Below are 20,256 nucleotides of genomic sequence, written 5' to 3' on the forward strand. Positions count from 1 at the left end.
CAGTTGTGCTTTGGTGGTGTGTCCCTCACCCTTCCCTTTGGCTGGTAGCACATAGAGTTCTGTACTGTTTAGAAACTTGGCTACAAGGCTAGAGGGCTGGCCAGGAGGAAGCTGCCACAGAGACTACTCTGTCCATGGCCCCTTGCTGAGGTTGAGCCTCAGTCTGGCCATCTCCACAGCCCACAGAACCTTCCGGCCTCTCTGGGCACCACAGAAAGAGGAAATAAATCTCTCAGCCCAAGGAAGGTGGATCTCTCCCTTCAAAGCCCTTCCCAGTTGTGGAAGTGGCCCTTGCCAAGCTGCCCAGAGAAGAGCTTGCAGCAGGAGCATTAAGGAGTAGGGGTGGTCCAGGCAATGTGTCTTTGTGTCTTCCATGGCTGGCTTTGGCCTTGCTGCTTCTGACAACAGAGGGTCCCTAATTTATGACACCTGAGGGACTAAAGGTGGGAGGTAGTCAGTTCTCAGCAATTGCCTTTGATCTCCCATCTCCCCAGTGTCATTCTTACATGTGTTGGTGTTGTATGTAGTGTATCCTCTAACCATGAGTCCCTGGACTAACCTACCTTTGTGTCCTACCTAGTAGATAATAGGCACTCGGTAAATACCTGCTTACTTGCACACCTTTGGTAGTGGTCGGACATTCTTTCCTTCCACCCTTTCTGAGAACGTCTCTCTCACCCACACACCCAAGGCATTCAATCCCTTGACTTTGTCACCTGTCCTCAGAGAGTTCTTTCCCAAAACCATTGACCTCCTTCCTAGGCCACCTTTGTGCCAGTCTGACTTGTCTTTTCCTGGTGGGACCTGCTGGCATTTAACAAATGGTCAGGCAGATGAGAAAGAAATAGACCAACAGTCGGCTGGTCTTGGAACATGGCAGTGCTCAGGAAATAGGCCCTGTGCCTCTCCTGTGATACTGCCCCCACAACCTCTACTGAGACCTGAGCGGCATGGAAGAGAGCCTCTCAGTCCTGCTGTGGCTCCCTGGGCCTGGCCACATGCTTCAAGAGATACATTTACCAAGCACTTGCAGACTGTTCTTTGGGTCAGCCATAGTGGAGGATGGTGGATGTGTGGACACAGATCGAAGAGCCTCCAGCCACTCATGCCAAATGCTACTTTAAACCTTCAGTGCTGGACTGGTGGAGTGGCACAGCAGTTAGAGTATCTGCCTAACAAGCACAAGGCCTTGAGTTCAAACCCCAGTGCTGCTAAAAACATCACCACCCTTCAGTGCCATGGCATCATCAGGGCAGCATGGTATTCTGGAGTCCTAGTGGCTAGACTGTATCCCTTGATGAGATAGCTGTCACAGTGGAACTTAGAGCTGCAGGATGAGTATGTCAGAGATTGGAGAGGAAAAAAGGGGCCCTGTGGGTAGAATGCCAGCCCAGATTGAGAAGGCGAGTGTCTGGACACACATGTAGCTGGCAGTTATAGTGAGAGGTGGGGACGTTGACATGGTGAGTTGTAAGCACAGGTGTGGAATGGTCAGTTTTGGGTGGCAAAAGTGTGTCTGGGAATAAGGAGGTATGCTGGAAGGGCTGGGGAAGGGGGGCTGGCAGCCAGGGTTTCTGGTGTGGAATGTGCTGGGGTGAGGCCCTTTGCCCACTTGCTGACCCTCAGTGACAGTTACCTGGTGGCAGGAGCACTGAGAATGGAGAGGCTGTATGTGGAGGTCCTCTCTGGACTTCAGCTCTTCTGGGTTCCACTTTGAAGATCTCCAGTCATGAGGCAGCCAGTTTAGAAGTTTAGAAGTGCTGAGCTCCTAACTAGAGGATGGAAATGACCACGCATGGTGCAGGAGCCCAACCCCAATCCCTAGTTGTAGTTTCACCTTTGACAGAACACTTGTGAAGTACAAAGGCTTTGTGTGACACTTTGCCTGTATTAGTTTTCCTCTGAAATTCTCCCAAGAACCCTGACAGACAAGAAGTAATAGCCCCATTTTAGAGATGAGGAAACTGAGTTCTAGAGAGGTGAAGCAGCTTGCCCAAGTTCATGTGGCCTATAAATGACAAAGCTGGTATTCAGACCCAGGCTGTTGACTCCAAGTTTGTGCTAATGACTACTAAGCTACTTCAGCTCCAAGGAAGAAAACTTCAGTGATTTCAGAAACTGCATGCTTTCGGGTCACATCTTCTCCATTTCCTGGTTCCTGCTTACATTCCCTTTCTACCTACAGGTGTCTCTGGTGCTCTCTGCTCTCCAGGCTGGGAACAAGGGCACCCAAGCATGCATCACGGCTGCCACTGCCGTGTCTGGGATCATCGCCGACCTGGACACTACCATCATGTTTGCAACAGCAGGGACGCTGAATGCAGAGAATAGCGAAACCTTTGCAGATCACAGGTACAGGGAAAGGTTCAGGCTGCCTAGGAGCTGAAATCTGGGCATCCATTTTGATTTCCACAAGATGCTCGAATGGGAGTTAGTGAACCACAGATTCAGAATTAGCCCCTTTTGCCAATTCTATACAGAGCCGTGTGTGTGCTTGGCTTTTGACAGCCCTGAATCCAGGCTGTCCCAGCAAAGGACAGCTTTAATCCTTTCAAGCCAGGGAGAGTCTCCTCTCACTGCCCACCAACCCAGCAGGATCTGGAGTGGCAGCGGCAGGCACATTTAGCAATTGCAGTGTCCTGGGGAATGGAGCTCAAAGCCTGCTGCCTCTCCTGGACCTGATGAGAACACTGGTGCTGAGGCCTCTACACTTACTACTGGAGACCCCCAAATCCTCACCATATGTCCAGTCCTTTTCCTCTCCCTCTAACCCAAGGGCTGGTTTCCAGAGGAGATTCCTGCGCTCTGTCCTTCCTCCCACAGCCTAGCCCCTTGGCCTCTGATTCCCAGACAAAATAACCTAATCCATGCCTCCTGGCAGCTCACTGTAGCTGTGAAGTACCTCAGGGGATAGGGGGAGCCACAGAAAAGAAGCCAAGCTTTCATCTAACTAAAGGGCTAGGGAATGTAGCCAGGCTGGTGAGCCTGAGCCCTTCCCTGAAGTTTCACTCCTGATGGCTTTCCTATCCTCTCCCCAACTTTGCCTACATGGAAGATACCCCCTCCCCATAAAGGAGGAATAATATACTGCCTCTCCTTACCTAAGCCCACATGAAGGATTTCCTTCCTTCCTAACTGCAAGTAAGCAACTTTGAGCCTTTGTTTCTCCCTTTCTCGGCCCCGCCCTCATCCTTAGAGAAAACATTCTGAAGACAGCCAAGGCCTTGGTGGAGGACACAAAACTGCTCGTGTCAGGAGCTGCATCCACTCCAGACAAGCTGGCCCAGGCAGCCCAGTCCTCAGCAGCCACCATCACCCAGCTCGCCGAGGTGGTCAAACTGGGGGCAGCCAGCCTGGGTTCTGATGATCCTGAAACCCAGGTATGCATGGTGCTAGGGGAATATCCGATTCATGTTCCCACGCACTCTGTGCACCAGGCCTTAGGAGAGGACCCAGGCAAATAGGGATTGCTGAAGTAAACAATATTCCTGCGAGTGTGCCTCGTCTGGGGAACTAGTAGGGAAGCAGTTATCCTGAAGAGACAGAGGCATGGACTATGGTGGTAACTATGGTGGGAGGGTGGAGACAAGCTCATGGATTTAAGAAGAATCTAGAAGGAAGAGCCATCCAGGCCTGGTGAGCAACTGTACATAGTGGGCATTAGAGCTAAGGGAGAGGGAGAAGTGAGAATAGCCTACTGGGTGGGAACAGAGTGTAGATGGTGGCTCCTTAGACAGAAGGGAGTAGTCTGAGCAGGGAGGAGATGGTGAGTTTGGTCTGGAACATGGTGAAGCAAAGGTGCCAGAGACCCATACAGGTAGCACTTGCTCAGGTATGGGGACGTGGATGTGGGGATTGTTGTCCTCTGATAGTGGCAGCATTCAGGGAGGAAAAGCATGAAGTGAGCAAGAGGACCAGGGATCCAACAGTCAAGACCATGCTAAGGACAAAACGCCCAGGAGCTGGAGGAGCACCAGCAGCTGGCAGAAGCAAAGCCAGCGGGTATGATGAGCTGAGAGTCAAGGCAGATGAAAGTGTGGGAACAGGCCATTGGTGACCCCAGCAGCCTATATGGAGAAGTGGGCAATAGCCAGAAGAAGATGGATCTTCGCTGGAAAAGGTTGGCTCTGAAGGTGGAGTGGAACTTGGATTGGTGGAGGAGGGTTCTGTGCACCTCGGCCTCTGCTTGGGAGGTGGCCATTTCATTGAAATCACCTGCCTCTTCTTGAGGCCCCTCCCAGACCATAGCCCCTCGAGGTTATTCATCTCTGACATCTGCACACCCAGCACATTTCTGGCACATAGTGGGTACTCGCTGACAGCCAAGCAAGCCATCCATAGAGAGATGCCACCCATACCTGCTCTCCTTGCTACCCCAGGCACTGCCTACACTGTCCTAAGCAAACTAGTGTATGGGGGCAAAACTAAAGAGAAACCGCTGCTGTTCAGGACCCACTGGATGAGAGTGACTGTTCTGGTTAACCCCAGACACCAGCCTTGCTCTCACACCACCTACCCCTCCTCTTCCCATGAGGAAAGCTTCCTTTATCCCCTCTGTTGAATTTCTTCCCAGTAACATCAGAGTTCACATTGGCTGCCTTATGGAACCTAAAGCACTCGCTGAAATCCCTGCCTGTGATGATGTTTTTACCCCCATAGAAGAAGGAAAGGCTGGAGACCTGGGTCCCTAAAGTTGGAACCGCAAAGCACTAGCCCACTCTCCCTGCCTGACAAACTCACAGAGAAGCAACTTGGCCAGGAAGATTTAAATCTTTTGCCACAGAGAAATGTACTGAATTACTGTGAAATCTTTTTTTTTTTTTGAAAAAAAAAATTTGTAGTAACTTTTATCAGGCACAAAAATAGAATCACAAAATGAGCTCCTGTGTAACCACCATGCAGCATCAGCCATGGCCAGCATTGGCCTTCTTATGCTACCTCTGTTGTATAAAACATGAGACTGACTTTACAGATCTCTATGTAGTACAGTCGTGTTAACTGTGGGCACCATGTCCTACAGCACATCTCTAGAGCTTATGGCTCTTGCTTCACTTAAACTTTAAGCTCCAAGATAAGAAACTCCCTGTTTCCCAATTCCCTTGTCTCCAGCAACCACCACTGTGCTCTGCTTCTGTGAGTTTGTTTTAGATACCATAAGCAGGTTGGCCTTCTGACTATTCACTTAGCCTTATGTCTTCAAGGTTCATCCATATTTTGCCATATTACAGAATTTCCTTCCTTAAAGCTAAACAGTGTTCCATTATATGCATAGGTGAGATTCATCCTCTGGTTCACATTTAGGTTACTCTCACTTCTGGCTGTTTGGGAAATGCTGCTCTGGAGAGTGAGAGTGCTAATATCTTGATGAGATCCTGATTTCAATTCTTTTGAGTAAATACTCAGAAGAGGGATAGGGAGATCTTAAGGCAGTTCTATTTTTTAATTTGGGGGGACATCTATAGCAGCTGTACCATTCTGTATTCACCAACAGTGTTCAAGAATTCCAATTTCTAGAAGAGCGCCTGCCTAGCAAGCATGAGGCCCTGAGTTCAAACCCCAGTACTGCCAAAAAGAAAAAAAGAATTCCAATTTCTCCACATCTTTTTTCATTTATTATTATTATCATTAGGTAATGGCCCTCCTGACAGGTGTGAGATGATATCTCACTGTGGTTTTGACTTGCACTTTTATGCAACTTAGTGACTTTGAGCTTCTTATATACCTGTTGGCCATTTGTATGTCTGGAGAAATGTTTGTTCAGATCCTTCTATCTTTTCATCAGGTTGGTGATTTTTTTTTTGCTATCGCTGGTATGGCTGTTATTACCAAAATGGTCTCGATATCCTGAAGCAGCAACTAACTTCTAATGAGTGCTCACTAAAAAAATAAATAATAAATTCCCTCGGAAAAATGTCCCCAGTTGTCAGCCATCAAGTGGCCAGGGATGGGGACAGTGCATCCTGGATGCTGAGATGTTGGCAGCAGACCTCTGCTTCCTATGCCTCTGTCCTCTCTTGCCCACCCGCCTTCCCCCACTGTGTCTCAGGAATCAAAGCAAGGTGCACAGGCATCACACCTTCCTCACAAGCCCCAGCACAGCCACAGGACACCCTGTGGGTTCAGAAGTTTGCCTGAGATCCCTCTGCCCTGTGGGTGCGAAGAAGCGGCAGAGGGTTGGATAGGGTTGGAGACCAGAAAATCGGTTTTTCTGTGCTGCAGTTGGCTGGGGCTCTGCAGTCTCTGATACATTTTCACGGCTGGTATCCCAGTTTTTCCCCATTAGCAATTCTGGGAGCAAGGCAGGACTATACCTGCTCATTCTCCCCATAGACAAAAGTTAAGTAGTGTGGAAGGTAAGGCCATGACCCTGATCCTTAGAATCACACTGACCCAGGTCTGCCACTCCTGGGCCCTAGGGCTGGGAACTTAACAACTGTAGTGCCCACTTGAAAAGGTGGTGGCAGGGATTAAATGAGATCGTGTGTGTAGAGTGCTTGGTTGAGCTTCTGGAGCACTACCATCAACACAGGGCAGTTGTTAGCACTGATACAGAAGTAAGAACTGTTAACAGAGCTGTTGGTGGATCAGACTTAAATGCAATGCCCCCGAAACATGTTGCTTGCTGAAACATATGACGGGCTTGCTGAAAGATGGCCTGTGGTCTCTGTTCAATTAGAGATGCAGACATAAATAATGAGTCTTATCCAGGGTGATGGGGGTACACGCCTGTATCTTCCTTCATTCTTTCAGATTTACTGAGTGCCTGCTGTGTGTCAGATCTTGTTGAGTGTGAAATGAAGCAGGCCCTGTTTGAGTGCCCTAGAGCTTACATCCAAGTCAGGGGAGAAGATAAGCCATGTATAAGTGAATAGTGAAGTGATTCCAGGTCCTGATAAGTGCTGGAGATAAAACAGGTCCACCTGACAGAGTTTGGGTACGAGGGCAGGGTAGTGGCTAGCGTGATCAGGAGAGGTCTCTTAGGACATGACATTTGAGCTGAGAACCAAATGATGAAAAGATCTGGGGTCCAGGCAAGAGCAAAGGCCCTGAGAAGGCATGAATCAAGATTTCCAGTGGGGAAGAAAGAAAGCCCCGCATGTATGCCTGTAGCATGATGAGTGGGGCAGAGACTCCCACAAACCAAAGCTGCCATAGGAGCTTACATCCTGTTATGAAGCTGAGATTTTGTTTTCTGTATTTAAGGGCACAGTTTGGGGATGTGGTACCTCTGGGTATCTGCTTAGCTGACTTTGTCCTGTCTGAGGCAACTTGTCTATAGAGTTGGCATCTAGGAAGTTTGAAACAGACTGTTTTTTGATTTGGGGGGATTTTTTTGGGGGTGGGGAATGAACTCAGCGTATTGAGCTTGCTAGACAGGCACGCTACCACTTGAGCCACACCTCCATCCCTTTTTGCTTTAGGTTATTTTTCAGAGAGGGTCTCACTGTTTGCTAGGGGCTGGCCACAGACTATGATTCTCCTACCTATGCCTCCCTCATAGGTGGGATTGCAGGTGTGAGCCACTGCACCTGACTTTAGGCTGTATGTTTAGGTCCAAGTTCTCCATTCTGCCTCAGCATCAGATTTCCAGGGGTGCTTCTTAAACTCTGCCTCCGGATCTCCAAGGGTGGCTTCCTGGGCCATATGGCTGAGGTGCAGCCTATAGAGCTGCTGATTCAGGCAGCTGCCCTTTTTCTTGTCCCCAGCACCCCAGCCTGCCTCAGGGTGACCTGAGCATCTGTTCACCTTGGCATATACTTTTTCAGGTGGTGTTGATTAACGCTATCAAAGATGTGGCCAAGGCTCTTTCTGATCTCATTGGTGCTACCAAGGGAGCTGCCAGCAAGCCAGCCGACGACCCCTCCATGTACCAGCTCAAAGGGGCTGCCAAGGTAGAGTGGAGCTCCAGTGAGGGGTGAGCATGCAGGGCTGTGCCGGGTGGAGCTCCATTCTCAGATGAAGAAGAGACGGATGTCTTTGCATATGGCATCAGTCTGGAGCTAAAAGGAGTAAGGGCAGGACCTCAGACGTGTACTCTCTGCTTGCTCTCTTCCTATGCAGGTGATGGTGACCAATGTCACCTCCCTCCTCAAGACTGTGAAGGCAGTGGAGGATGAGGCCACCCGGGGCACCAGGGCACTTGAGGCTACCATCGAGTACATAAAGCAGGAGCTCACGGTGAGGAGCTACCAGTCGTCTCCCTTGGCACCAGCGTCTAACAGCTGACCGCAGCATGGGCTTCTTGGAGATTTTTAATCTAAAGAACTCCTTTACTAGAGAGGCCCACTCACCTGCCTTCTGATGGCATTTGTGATTCCCTACCCTGTGTGGCACTCAGGTTGGCTAGCATTTATTGGTAATTGTAATTAGGGAATTGATTGATACGTCTCACTTAGCATGACTCAAGTTGAATTCCATTAGAACTACAGTTTGAAACAATTCCAGAAGATTCCTGGCCAAGGGAAAGTCAGGATGGCTAGTTCCACATGCCTTGAGTGTACGTTGTGGGTACCAGGTGCAGCCTCTCTTCATTCACATTGCTATTGGCAACAGCTCACACCACCGTGCACACGTAGAATGGAAGTCTGAGGTTTGCTATTAGTGCCTCTTGGTGAGATACTTCTCTTTCCAGTTCCCCTCTGTTTGAGGCATTCAACCTTAGAGATGCCAGCCCTGGCTCTCTCTTACCTTGTTCCAGACCTGTAGAGGGAGGACACCTGGAGCTGTTGTGCTGCCATAGGGATGTTTTGTACTTCCTGTGGCTTTGTGAAAACTGTGACTCCCCTCATCCTAATCCCTACAAATAGGAATTTGCAGGAAATGAGTGATTTCACAAAGATTCCTTTGAACTAGGTCTGGTCACAAATGCAATTTCTTTAAGGAGTGATGAGAGGAGTTGGGGAATCTGCCTCTGCTGCTGGTTATTCTGCACCTTTAGAGGGTCACCTGTGGAGGTGACCTGAGGGTCAGTACTAGAAATGAGCAATTCCACTGGGGGTTGGTGACAGGCATGGGTTCTTTGTCCTGACTTTACGAATCCAGCCTTGGTTGACATACTTAGTTCAATTTTTTTTTTTTGTACTACTGGGGTTTGAACTCAGGGCCTCACACTTGCTAGGCATGTGCTCTACCACTTGAGCTATACCCCCAACTTTTTTTGCTTTAGTTGTTTTTCAGGTAGGGACTTGTGTTTTTGCCCTCGGCTAGCCTTATACCATGATCCTCCTACCCACAGCCTCTCTTGCAGCTGGGACCACAGACATGTGCCACCATGCCCACCTTAAGCCCTGTTGCCTGGCAGTGATCTGGCTGCACAGGCTGGTCATTTCCCACCTAAAATCTGGCCACAGGTTCAGACAGATGTGGATGGGCCTCATGGTGGCAATGGAAGGGGAGATTTGAAACTAGGAGCTCTCCTTGGAAGTCATAGACCCTTGGTCATTCTGAGTAAACACTTCAGATTGTGTTTCTGAGGTGCATGTGCCATGAGGACCACAGTAGTGTAGAAGAAGGTACACCTGGGCTTTATTCCACCACAATATTCAAGAATGGATGTGGAATTTGTGGTCCTGGACTGATTAATTGCAACTGTCTGTTTTTAGGAGATAGCGATGTTGAGCACTGGTTGGCACATGGCAGGAATGCTGTGTGGGTTCCCTTTCTGCCTCAGGGAAATGTTTCATGGTGAAAGGTGGTTGTTTAGGGCTGGAGATAGGCCAGCCCCACCTAGGACCAGGGGTCTTCCTACGTAGGGACAGATGCATATGGTACACAGCCACAGCACCCATCACTTATGGTAAAGACACAGACCAGTGGGTGTGAAACAGAAACAGCTTGCATTGACTGACAGGTAAAATTTACAGGTGGGATTTTGACTTACCCTGGTTCATTTGTTGCAGTTTCTCCAAAGGTGTGTATGTGTGTTTAAATAATTCAGTGTCACCACGGCACATTTGACTTGAACACCTCTGCACAATTATGCAGCTATATTTTTAAGACAGGCTAAGAATAGTGGGATCTGATGCCTCATTTCCCCCAACCTCACACCTGTTTAAAGAGAGAGCAGGGAGAGCAGGTCAGTCCTACCCTGGATCAGACATTGGGACTGAGTTTCTGGATGATGCTGCTGAAACACCAACAGAGATGGAGGAAGAGAAGTAGGACGCCAAGAAGGACAGTGTACAAATACTGGATGTTGAAAGGTTGACACTGTTTGAAATGTCTCTCTCAGCATGTTGTTTCTGTGAATCCTGCACGTCCAATGTGAAAGGATTTTCCATGCTAAAAATCTCTAAAGCAAGAACAGCATTACTGTACTCTGTCATTTGACTGTTTCTTCCAATTGCTGGCTTGATTTTCAAATACTGAGCTATAGCGTGGTTGGAGAAGAATAGATTATTTTGGTCCTTTCCTACTTGATTTTTTTATAACCACCTCCATTTCTGATTTCCAGGTGTTCCAGTCAAAAGAGGTACCTGAAAAGACATCATCACCTGAAGAATCAATAAGGATGACGAAAGGTATCACCATGGCAACAGCCAAAGCTGTGGCAGCTGGAAACTCGTGTAGACAGGAGGATGTGATTGCGACCGCCAATCTGAGCCGGAAGGCTGTAGCCGATATGTTGACAGCTTGCAAGGTAAAGGCCTTAGCATTGTTTCTGATGGATGGACAGACAGTTCTCTATTATGGTTGAGTTGGTTGGTGTCATCTAGAGGCTGCAGTGTGTAGCTGGGGCACCACATATCTTAACCTTCACAATAAACATGCATGCAGAAAACCGTGTGTGCATCAGCATGGGGAAATGACTGTCTGGAGTAGCTCTGTGTTTGAGGGGAGACCCTCGAGGCCTGCTCCTCCCACTTCCCAGTTCTTCCTGGATAGGCAGGGAGCCCTCTGCTGAGTAAAAGGGATGGCAGTACTTGGCTCCAGGTGCTACAAATGAATGTGTCCCCCCTTCCCTGGACACTTTCTTGCCTCCATGAGCCAGGCATTTTTGTGCTAGAAGATGTGTTACTGTCACTGGGTAAGAAAGCAAGTTAGAGGAATACAAGAGAACTTAGAAAACCAAAACCACTTTTTCTCCCTGTGCCAGACATCTTAAAGAACTCTTGGAATCCCTGGGTCACTACAGCAGTTGCTCTGAGCTTGTGCTTGGTGAAGGAGAAGTGGAGACCTGAGCCCTATGGCCTTTATTTTAATTTTTGGCCATTAAGAAATTGAACAGAGCCAGATACAGTAGCTCACGCCTGTAATCCTAGCTACTCAGGAGGCTGAGATCAGGAGAATTGTGGTTCAAGGTCAGCCCAGGCAAAAAATTTGCAAGACCTCATCTCAACCAGCCACACACTTGTCATCCCAGCTAAATAGGAGGATCGAAGTCCAGGCCAGCCCAGGAATAAATGTGAGACACTATTTAAAAAGTACCTAAAGCAAAAAGTGCTGGGGCATGGCTCAAGTGGTGGAGCACCTGCTAGCAAGCACAAGGTCAGTACTGCCAAAACAAACGAAGGAAGGAAGAAATTGAACTCACATTGCCCTACATACCCTGAGAACCAGCCTTCTCAGAAGCAGCCTCGTCACGAGGTTCTGGCTTCCATTCAGCATTGGATTGATGATGCCACCACCATGGTCATGGGGAGGGAAAATGACCACTGAAACTGAAAACCAGCTTTTAGAGCTTGGGGCCTGAGGGTGGAGACATTCTTCATGATGAAGCGTTCTGTTAGCATTGGTTCTGCCAACTCTGATGGCTTCTTGGGGACTCCTGGGTATGGTGGAGGGCAGAGAGTGAGGATGGGTTGGAAAGACAAGAGGAAACCAATAGGAAGAGCTGTTTTCATGAAGGAGTACAGTGCTCTGCCAGGAAGTTTAGCCTCTCTTCTGGGGCAGCAGATATTTGCCATTTCAATGTTTTCAATGGAATCCACCATCAGAAGTGATAACTTCCAGAGGGGCTCCAGCCTCAATCAAAGAGTCAGATATACCTGGAAAGATGTGGCCCAAAGGCATCATGGACCCCACATACAGCACCTCAGAGTTTTGGAAGGGCTGTCATATTATTCTGTCATTTGAGCCTAAGAAGGGTAAGAAAATAATTACTCTGGGGCTAAGAGAGATTAAGTGGCCTGGCCAAGATCACATAGAATGAAAATGGCATTCTGATTTCATGGCCTCCCAACCATGACGTTCAAGGTTGCTGTGGCTGATAATTGATTAAAAGGCGCTTTTGTCCCCATGTTACTGACATGAAATAAGAAACACACAGAAGGCCATGATTAAGGCAGAAATGGAAGACTGCTCAGATTTAAAAGTCTGTCTTACATGGGTCCCCTGTTTTCAGGGGAGGATAGTTTTCTAAGTAGATAGGAAAGTATCTATTTTTCTAGTGTCTGCCTAGTCCTGGATACCCCTGGATCAGACCATCATAGGTTTACAGGATAAAGTCACAGCCAGAGCTCTGAAACCTGTAGTCTGCTTCCACACACCAAAGTCAGACCTAACCATAAATGTTGCTACTGAGTCCTGAGACCCCCCCCGGCCCCAGTTAGGTCAGGACTTACCTAACAAACTTAATTCCTTTGATCTGCTGTGTTCCTTACCCCTTTGCTAAAGGAAATGGGAGGAGGTTACCAAAAAGGGACTGTGAGCTATATGACATACTCAGCAACCAGGCTGCTGAGTGATGGAGCAAGAATAAAGTCCTATTCACTGCACAGAAGAGTCAAGTTGCACTACAAGAGCACAGGCTTTGGGGGAGCTGAGTAGAGGAGGCAGGGCAAAGGTAGAGGTACAGCAAGCACCATGCTGGCGCATCTGTCAGAACAGGAAGTTACACTAATGCCTCAGGCCTACCCAATCCCAAAGAGAATACTCATGTGTGTTTCTATCTGGTCTTGCTTTCATGTGCATACATTTGTGTTAGATACAATTTGATATCTTTAATTATAATTGGTGTGACATGGCTGTCTGTTACTGTGAGTCATCATTACTGACTTGTGAATGACTACAGATACTCTGTTAGCAAATATTATCTTTCCCCTATTATTGGAAATTTAGGTTGACGGCATTCATTTTATCATGAACTTTATTGTAATAAACATATCTGGTTTTCCTGGGCTTTGGATTATTTCCTTAGGCAAGACTCCCAGAAGTGGAATTAATGGATCAAATTCTGTGACATTTTAATTATTGCCAGATTGTTCTCCCAAAAGTTTCTGCCAAGTTACAGAGCCACCACCATGGACAAGAACATCTCACTCTCACCTCTCCCACAACCCTAAACGAGTGCCTTCACATAACCTGCTGGAGGTGACACTGAGTACTACAATGGCCTGGGTCTTCCCATGGTAGCGTTTCCTCAAACAGGCATGGGCTCTGTGCTTCCCAGTGAGGGACACAGAGATGAAGAAAATGTGGAAGTGTTAAGAACAGAGCTCTGTGACTGGAGGTGTGGCACAAAGCCCTAAATTCAAACCTCAGTCCTACCAAAAAAGAACATGCCTCTCAACTCCTGATTTCTGCCTCTGACACTTGTTAGTCCTCAGATGAGTCAAACCTGGCTCATAAATGACAGGTGATGGCCACTGCTTGGTGGGGTGGGGTGGGGTGGGGGGATGAGGAAGCAGAGCAGAGGTGAGCACACAGTGTTTCCACTTGGACCCCATGTCCCTAGGTTGAAGAGCTTGAGTGGAAAACCATGGAGGCTGGTCCATATTCCCCTTCAGCCTTGACCCTTTATCCTGTGTGATTTGTATTTGTCTTGATTGGTGGCTTCTGTTAAGCACCACACTCCAAATTCTCTCCAGAGTGAAGCTGTGGACGGGAGAATGTCTTAAGAAGGCAGGATTGCTAGTTTTAGCAAGTAAAAGATAACGTGTCAAATACTCGTGCTCAAAAGTTTTTCATTGTTTATCTGATATTCAGCTTTAACTGGCTGTGTTTTATCTGATAGCCTAAGAGTCAGAATGCCATCTTTGAAGACTTACAGTGAATGACTCAAGGTGGCAGGTCACAAATGCAAGGAAACAGTGAGACACTGTGCTAACCGTATGCCCTGGTTTGCTTATCTCTATATTTGTACAATGTGGGATGCGTTATCTACAGTGCCTGAGTGCACTGGGGAGCCCTGTCTGAAGTTTCCCAGCCCAGGGCCCTGGACACAGAGACCTCACTAGAACTGCTGTGTGGTTGGCCAGGTCAAGGGATGAGAAGATGGATTAATTAGCCTGGGGACAGAAAGGGGCCTTCGGGGTGCCTCAAGCTACTGAGGAAAAGCTAGGTAGAGTCTGGTCAGTACTCTTCTGTTGGAAGCCCTACTTGTAAATCTTTTCCTGGATGTTTTAGTGAATGTGGAATTTTTTTACATTAAAAGGGAGTACAGAAAGAGGGACTGGACTCCATGTTTCTGTCATCTGGCCCCAGAGCACTAACAAAGTCAGCCTGAAGACTTGTCAGAAAATCTGCTGTGGGGGAGTGGGGAGAGTGGGGCAGGGGCTTCTCTGTAGGGAGTTCAGGGAGGTTTCTCAGAGATCAAGAACAACGTCTCTGCCTCAGGGTCAAAGGCTGCCCAGCACTGCTGGGCCAGTGACTGATGAGCAGCTCTTCCTGCTTTAAGATGTCCACATACCTTTCTTTCTCCAGCAAGCATCCTTCCACTCTGATGTCAGCGAGGAGGTGCGAACCAGAGCCTTGCGGTATGGGACGGAATGCACCCTGGGCTACCTGGACCTTCTGGAGCATGTATTGGTGGTGAGGAGGGGCATGGGTCTGGGAGGGGGTAAAGGAGAGCTGTGTATCACAGTCAGCTGCCTTGGCTGATCTGGATGTAGACCTTGTTTCCCCAGCAGCGCCCCTCTTAGAGCATCATGCAGATGTCTTTCATCAGTCTGGGCCTTGACTGAGTGAACAAATCTAATCTTGCATGCTGAGCTGAAAGTACAGTCTGCAGAAGGTGCAGTTGGAATCCAGGAGAACTGGGCTCTCCCTGGGGTACCAAAGAGGAAGGACTAGAATGGAAGAAGAGGAAGAGGAGTGGACAGAAGGAGGCATAAAACACTGGAGAGTCAGGGCCATCCCTGAAAAGTTCAGGTCTCGTTAGAGAACCCAGTGCATCCTACAAGACAAGGAACACCAGCCTCCATGATGGGCTAGGGTGGCTTGCTAGCCTCTCATGACTTCCTCCCTCCTTGAATGAATGGCTTAAATCACATCAAGAGTGACTCCCCAGCCTGCTGTGCCCATATAGAGCTGGGTTCAGAAGGCAAACAGAAGATACTGGGCAGGGGGTAACCAGTGGCTGTGGTTGGTGAGCTGCCCATATGGGAGCCTCAGTTTGTGCAGACTTTAGTTGCTAGAGTGACCTGGTTCCCTGCAGACCCCCCCTAGCCATGGGGGCTAGGAAGTAGGTGCAGTGTGCATCTGGTGCTGTTGAGTCCTGAGAGCCATTCAAGGTCTGGGTCAAGCCTGAGAGAGTTTGTTCAGGAGCCAGAGGCATCCCCAAAAGAGAACTAATGATGTCCCCCTCCCATCACTACCCTATTCTTCCTAAACCTAAAAAGAGAGCCAGCTGTTTACCTTCAAATACACAACTCATGCACCAAGAGGAAGACGCCAACCCTTTCATTTGCAGAGCATTCTGTTTTTGTCATTTTGCCCTGTTCACCCACACAAGCTAGCAGAATGATTAGAGACCCACAGAAGTTTGTTCCTTGGTTGAAGTCACCCCACTATTCAGCAATAGACCTAGGACCAAATCCCAATTCTTGTTATTCCCAGCTCTGTGTTCTGATGTTAGCCATCGTAGGTCTTTTAAGGGATCATTATATTCATCTGGGTGACTGCAGTCAATGCTTAAGGGGGTTTTTGTTTGTTTGTTGTTGGAGTCTTTTAAGGAGTGTGGCAGAGGATTATGAACACTGGGCTTCTAAAGTCTGAGCCCTATAAATAGAAGTCAGTGTAAACTACATGGGCCAAGGTGAGACCATCTTAAGCCAATCATCATTCATAGTCCAAGATCCTGTGTGGCCAAACTAGACTGTGTCAGGATATAGTGAGAGGGTTCAACACACAAGCATGCCTCCGAGGAAATTTGGGATAAAAAGAATAAAGTCTGCAAGGCTTCTGAAAGGCCTCTTTCCCTGAGGTTTATGTTCTAAGACATTCTACAGACTGTACTGAGCTCTGTACATGCCACACATGTCCCTATACATATTTACCTGTGATCATTTAAGTTAGACACAGCAGGAGACTAACAGTAGTTAGCAAAGCATTGAACAATCATATGTAATAAAAGACATGGAAAGTCTGGGGTGATGGCACACATCTATACGCCAGCACTCAGGAGGCTAAGGCCAGAGGCTCACGAGTTTGAGGCCAGCCTGCCCTACATAGCAAGACCCAGTCTCCAAAGAAAAATATGTAAAGTTTATGAATCTTCATTTCTAGAATTTTCTATTTAAAACTTTCAGACCATGGAAAGCAAAACTGGAGAAGGGGAAACACTGCAAGTGTCCTGAGTCACGGAGAACCTGGTTGTAACTGAGGTGGGCAGCATACAGAAGTAGCAGGTTTAGGAGGCCTAGGTTTTGAAGCCTTGAGCTCAGATCCTGGCTCTGCCATATCAGAGGTCACATGCTGCTGTCATATCTGGCATTCGGTTTCCTCTGCACTTAAGAAAGGCAGTATGAAGACAGTATATTCAGGATTAAATTATCTTGTCTAGAAACGCAGGGCCGCATGGCTGAGCAATTGTCCTGTGTTTCCCTGAGGTCTGCAGCCTAGAAGGTACTATGTTGGGCTGATGGGAGGGACTGGCCACAATGCCCTCTCTGCTTCCTAAACAAGGACTCACCCCTACATCCCCTTTCTCCTTCTTGTTTTCTCTTCATGCTCTTATCTTTGTCTTGCTTGTTTGGGGGGAGGGGGAAGAGATAGGACACTCTTCTTTGCATTTCTCCTCCAGTCCTGTGTCCTGGTGACCATGCTCTCCCCTCACCTGAGCCTGTGGCTGTGCAGCATGGATCACTTACAAGATGTCTGTGTCCAGGTCCTGCACACATGGCCCTCAGATTGGCAACTTTCACCCTTGCCCTTGGCGAGTCATGGCCAGTGATCAAGCCCTTTAGGATGGCCTGTGGAGTGAAGAAATCCTCTGTCACCCTCTACAAAGAGAAAGCTTACATTGGGGAGAGAAATTCTTGCTTCATAAGGAGGGACTGGTCCCAGTGCTGTGTTAAGTAGAAATTTCTCTCAGGAGATCAGGAAAGCGGCACCCCGACAGGGTTCCCTCCCCAACATCATGCTGACTTAAACCCTTCCTTACCTGGGAACCAGTGGCTGCATGTGCCAAAGTGCCTTCTCTCTCCATGCCCACCTTGTTGGGTGGGTGCCATGAGACAGGGGAGGCATATTTAGATGGTCAAAATGCATCTCTCCAAGGGTGGCAGCTGGCTGGCCTCTTTGCCTTAGGAATGGTGGAGGATGCCAGGGTGTTGGTCCAGGAACAATTCCCAGGCTACACATTCAGAGCTGCTGCCTAGGTACTATGTCATACATCAGCCTTAATGATAAACAGCAGGAAGGGCATCACCTATAATAGAGAAGACTTCATCTAGGAGGTGCTCATGGGGGCCATAATAATGAACAAAGGGGAAAGTCCAGGTGTGGTGGTGCACATCTATAATCCCAGCTACTCAGAAGGTGGAGGTAGGAGAATTACAACCCAAGGCCAGGCTAGAAAAAGGGCAAGACCCTATCTGAAAAACAAACTAAAAGCAAAAAAGGGCTGGAGGGGTGACTCAAGTAGTACAGTGCTTGCCTAGCAAGTGTGAGACCCAGAGTTCAACACACCCCCATTGCTACCCCCCACTATTAGAAAATCCTGTTGACTCAATGGCTGAGTGAAAAATAGAATAACTCTCTTACTGCCTTGTCCAAAGCTGAGGTACTTCAGCTTAAAGATGCTGAGTGGCTGCTTGCCATTGAGGGCCAGCTGTCCCAGGAAGGAAGCCATGCTTCTGTCTACCTCAAGGGCTCTCCTTCTAGAGGCAGGAGTCTTTAATCACTCTACTTCGCCAATCTAAGTGCTTCCCCCTACCACACCTGTAACTTTCTTCCACCTGTAAAAAGGCATGATGAATGCACAGTAACAACACTTAAAGTGTACAGTTTGAGTACTGACAAGAATACATATGTACGTCTATAGAAGCATCACTGCAATCAAAATAATGAATGTACTTATCAGATCTGTAATGTGCTTTTTATTATCGATTTGTTTGCATTTTCTAGACTTTTCTCTAAATGGAATCCTATGGTGTCTACTCCTTTTTGTCTGACTCCTTTCACTCAGCATCAGTATTTCAGTCACCCATGTTGTGATATATGTCAATAATTTGTTCCTTTTAATGCTAAGTCGTGTCTCATTGCATGGCTGTGGCATAGGGTATTTAGCCACTCACCCCTTGAAGGACATCTGGGCTGTTTGGGGAGTTTTAATTATTACAAATAAAGCTTTGAAGAATATTCATACATGAGTCTTGTTGCTAGTATGTGCTCATTTCTCCTGGGTAAGTACCCAGAATTGGAACATTTGTATCATGAAAGGCAGGGGTGCATGTCACTCTTTAAAAACTGGCCAAGCTCCTTTCCATAGTGGGACATTTCCATTAGAATGCATGTGAGTTCCTTCTCCTTCACATCCTGGGTACCATTTTGGAGTCATTTTGCTAGTGTTAGCTGTTCTAGTGAGTGTGTGGCAGTATCTCATGTGATTTTAATTGGACTGTCACTGTTGAGTATCTTTTTTAGGTACCTGTTTGCCTTCTGTAGACCTTCTTTGCTTACATGTGTGTTGAGATCTTCTCCCTGTTTAGGATTTTAATGTCTTATCATAGAACTTTTAGAATTCTGTGATTTTTATACATACGTATATATGTGCATATATACACATACATGTATATACTTTTTTTTGCAGTATTGAGGTTTGAACTCTGGGCCTCACATTTGCTAAACAGGTGCTATACCACTTGAGCCACTCCACCAGCCCTTTTTGCTTTGGTTATTTTTGAGATAGGGTCTTGCTTTTTTGCCAGCCAGCCTGGACTGTAGTCCTCCTATTTATGTTTCCCACCATAACTGAAATGATAATCACATACTACCACTCCCAGCTTTTTTGTCAAGATGGAGTTTCACAAACTTTTTGCCCAGACTGGCCTCTAACCACAGTCCTCCTGATCTCAGTCACCCGAGTAGCTAGGATTGCAGGCATGAGCCACCACACCTGGCTGACACACATTCTTTGTCAGATACATGTTCTACAAACCCTTTCTCCCAAGGGGTGGTTGGTTTATTTTTTTCATAATAATATCTTGCCAGAGCAAGGGAGACACTCTAAAAAAAAAAAGAAAGAAAAAGAGAATGATAGCACTACAAAGTTGAGGGAGAAGTATGCAGATAGAACTTGGATAAAAATGAAAGTAAAATCAAAGTACATCTTTTATACCTCAGCTATTAAGCCTTTAGGATGAACTGATGTTAAACGTTAAGGATGCCTAAATGTTTCTGCTTGCACAAGTCACCAAATTACTTTTAGGATTATAGTTCACTGTTAGTCTCACTTTGTAATCCGTGTTGATTCTCTGCTTTTATTAAATAGTCCTATTGCTCTGGGTTTAGTTCCCAGCAAACCCCACTCCACCCAAAATTAAACAGCCCTATTAAGATATCATTTATATACAATACAAAATTTATCCACTTAAAGTGTACAATCCATCAGTTTTCAATATACTTAAACTTGTAGGACTGTTCCCATAATTTGAGTTTGAATACTTTGATCTCCCATAAATGAAGCCCATTAACAGTCGTGTCCTATTTTCTCCCCCTCCACTCCTGGCCCTAGGCAAACTAAACCACTTTCTGCCTCTGGTGAATTGCCTTTTCATATAAGTGGAAATATGTTGTTATTTGTGACTGTCTTCTTTCGTTTAGCATAATGGTTCCTAAATCCATCCATGTCGTAGAAGGTATTAGTTCCTCATTTCTCTTTATGACTGAATAGCATTCCATTGTAAGGAATGTGTCCTTTGAAAATTGACGTCTTTAATTTTAATGAAGTCTGGTTTATTGATTTTTTTTCTTATATAATTTGTGCTTTCAGTCATCTGTTTAGAATCTTTACCAAAGCGATTATTTTCCTGTGTTTTTGTCTATGTAGTTTTAATTCTCATAGTTACATTTATAATACATTTCTAGTTGACT

At 47.0% G+C, this 20,256-nt stretch overlaps 1 protein-coding gene across 16 annotated transcripts in view; it reads left to right on the forward strand.

Moving 5' to 3' along the window:
• Tln2 (talin 2) overlaps positions 1-20,256 on the forward strand; it is a 409,346-nt gene that overhangs the window by 362,271 nt on the left and 26,819 nt on the right. For 15 of the 16 annotated variants that reach the window (XM_074066109.1, XM_074066110.1, XM_074066111.1 and 12 more), the window contains 6 exons: positions 2,186-2,352; positions 3,197-3,380; positions 7,767-7,892; positions 8,062-8,178; positions 10,454-10,639; positions 14,644-14,751. In XM_074066109.1, the coding sequence (XP_073922210.1) occupies positions 2,186-2,352; positions 3,197-3,380; positions 7,767-7,892; positions 8,062-8,178; positions 10,454-10,639; positions 14,644-14,751 (888 nt within the window). The remainder of the gene's footprint in view (positions 1-2,185; positions 2,353-3,196; positions 3,381-7,766; positions 7,893-8,061; positions 8,179-10,453; positions 10,640-14,643; positions 14,752-20,256) is intronic. The other variant, XM_074066121.1, reaches the window with a different exon arrangement.

Source organism: Castor canadensis, chromosome 2, assembly GCF_047511655.1.
Source record: "Castor canadensis chromosome 2, mCasCan1.hap1v2, whole genome shotgun sequence".
Taxonomy (NCBI): domain Eukaryota; kingdom Metazoa; phylum Chordata; class Mammalia; order Rodentia; family Castoridae; genus Castor; species Castor canadensis.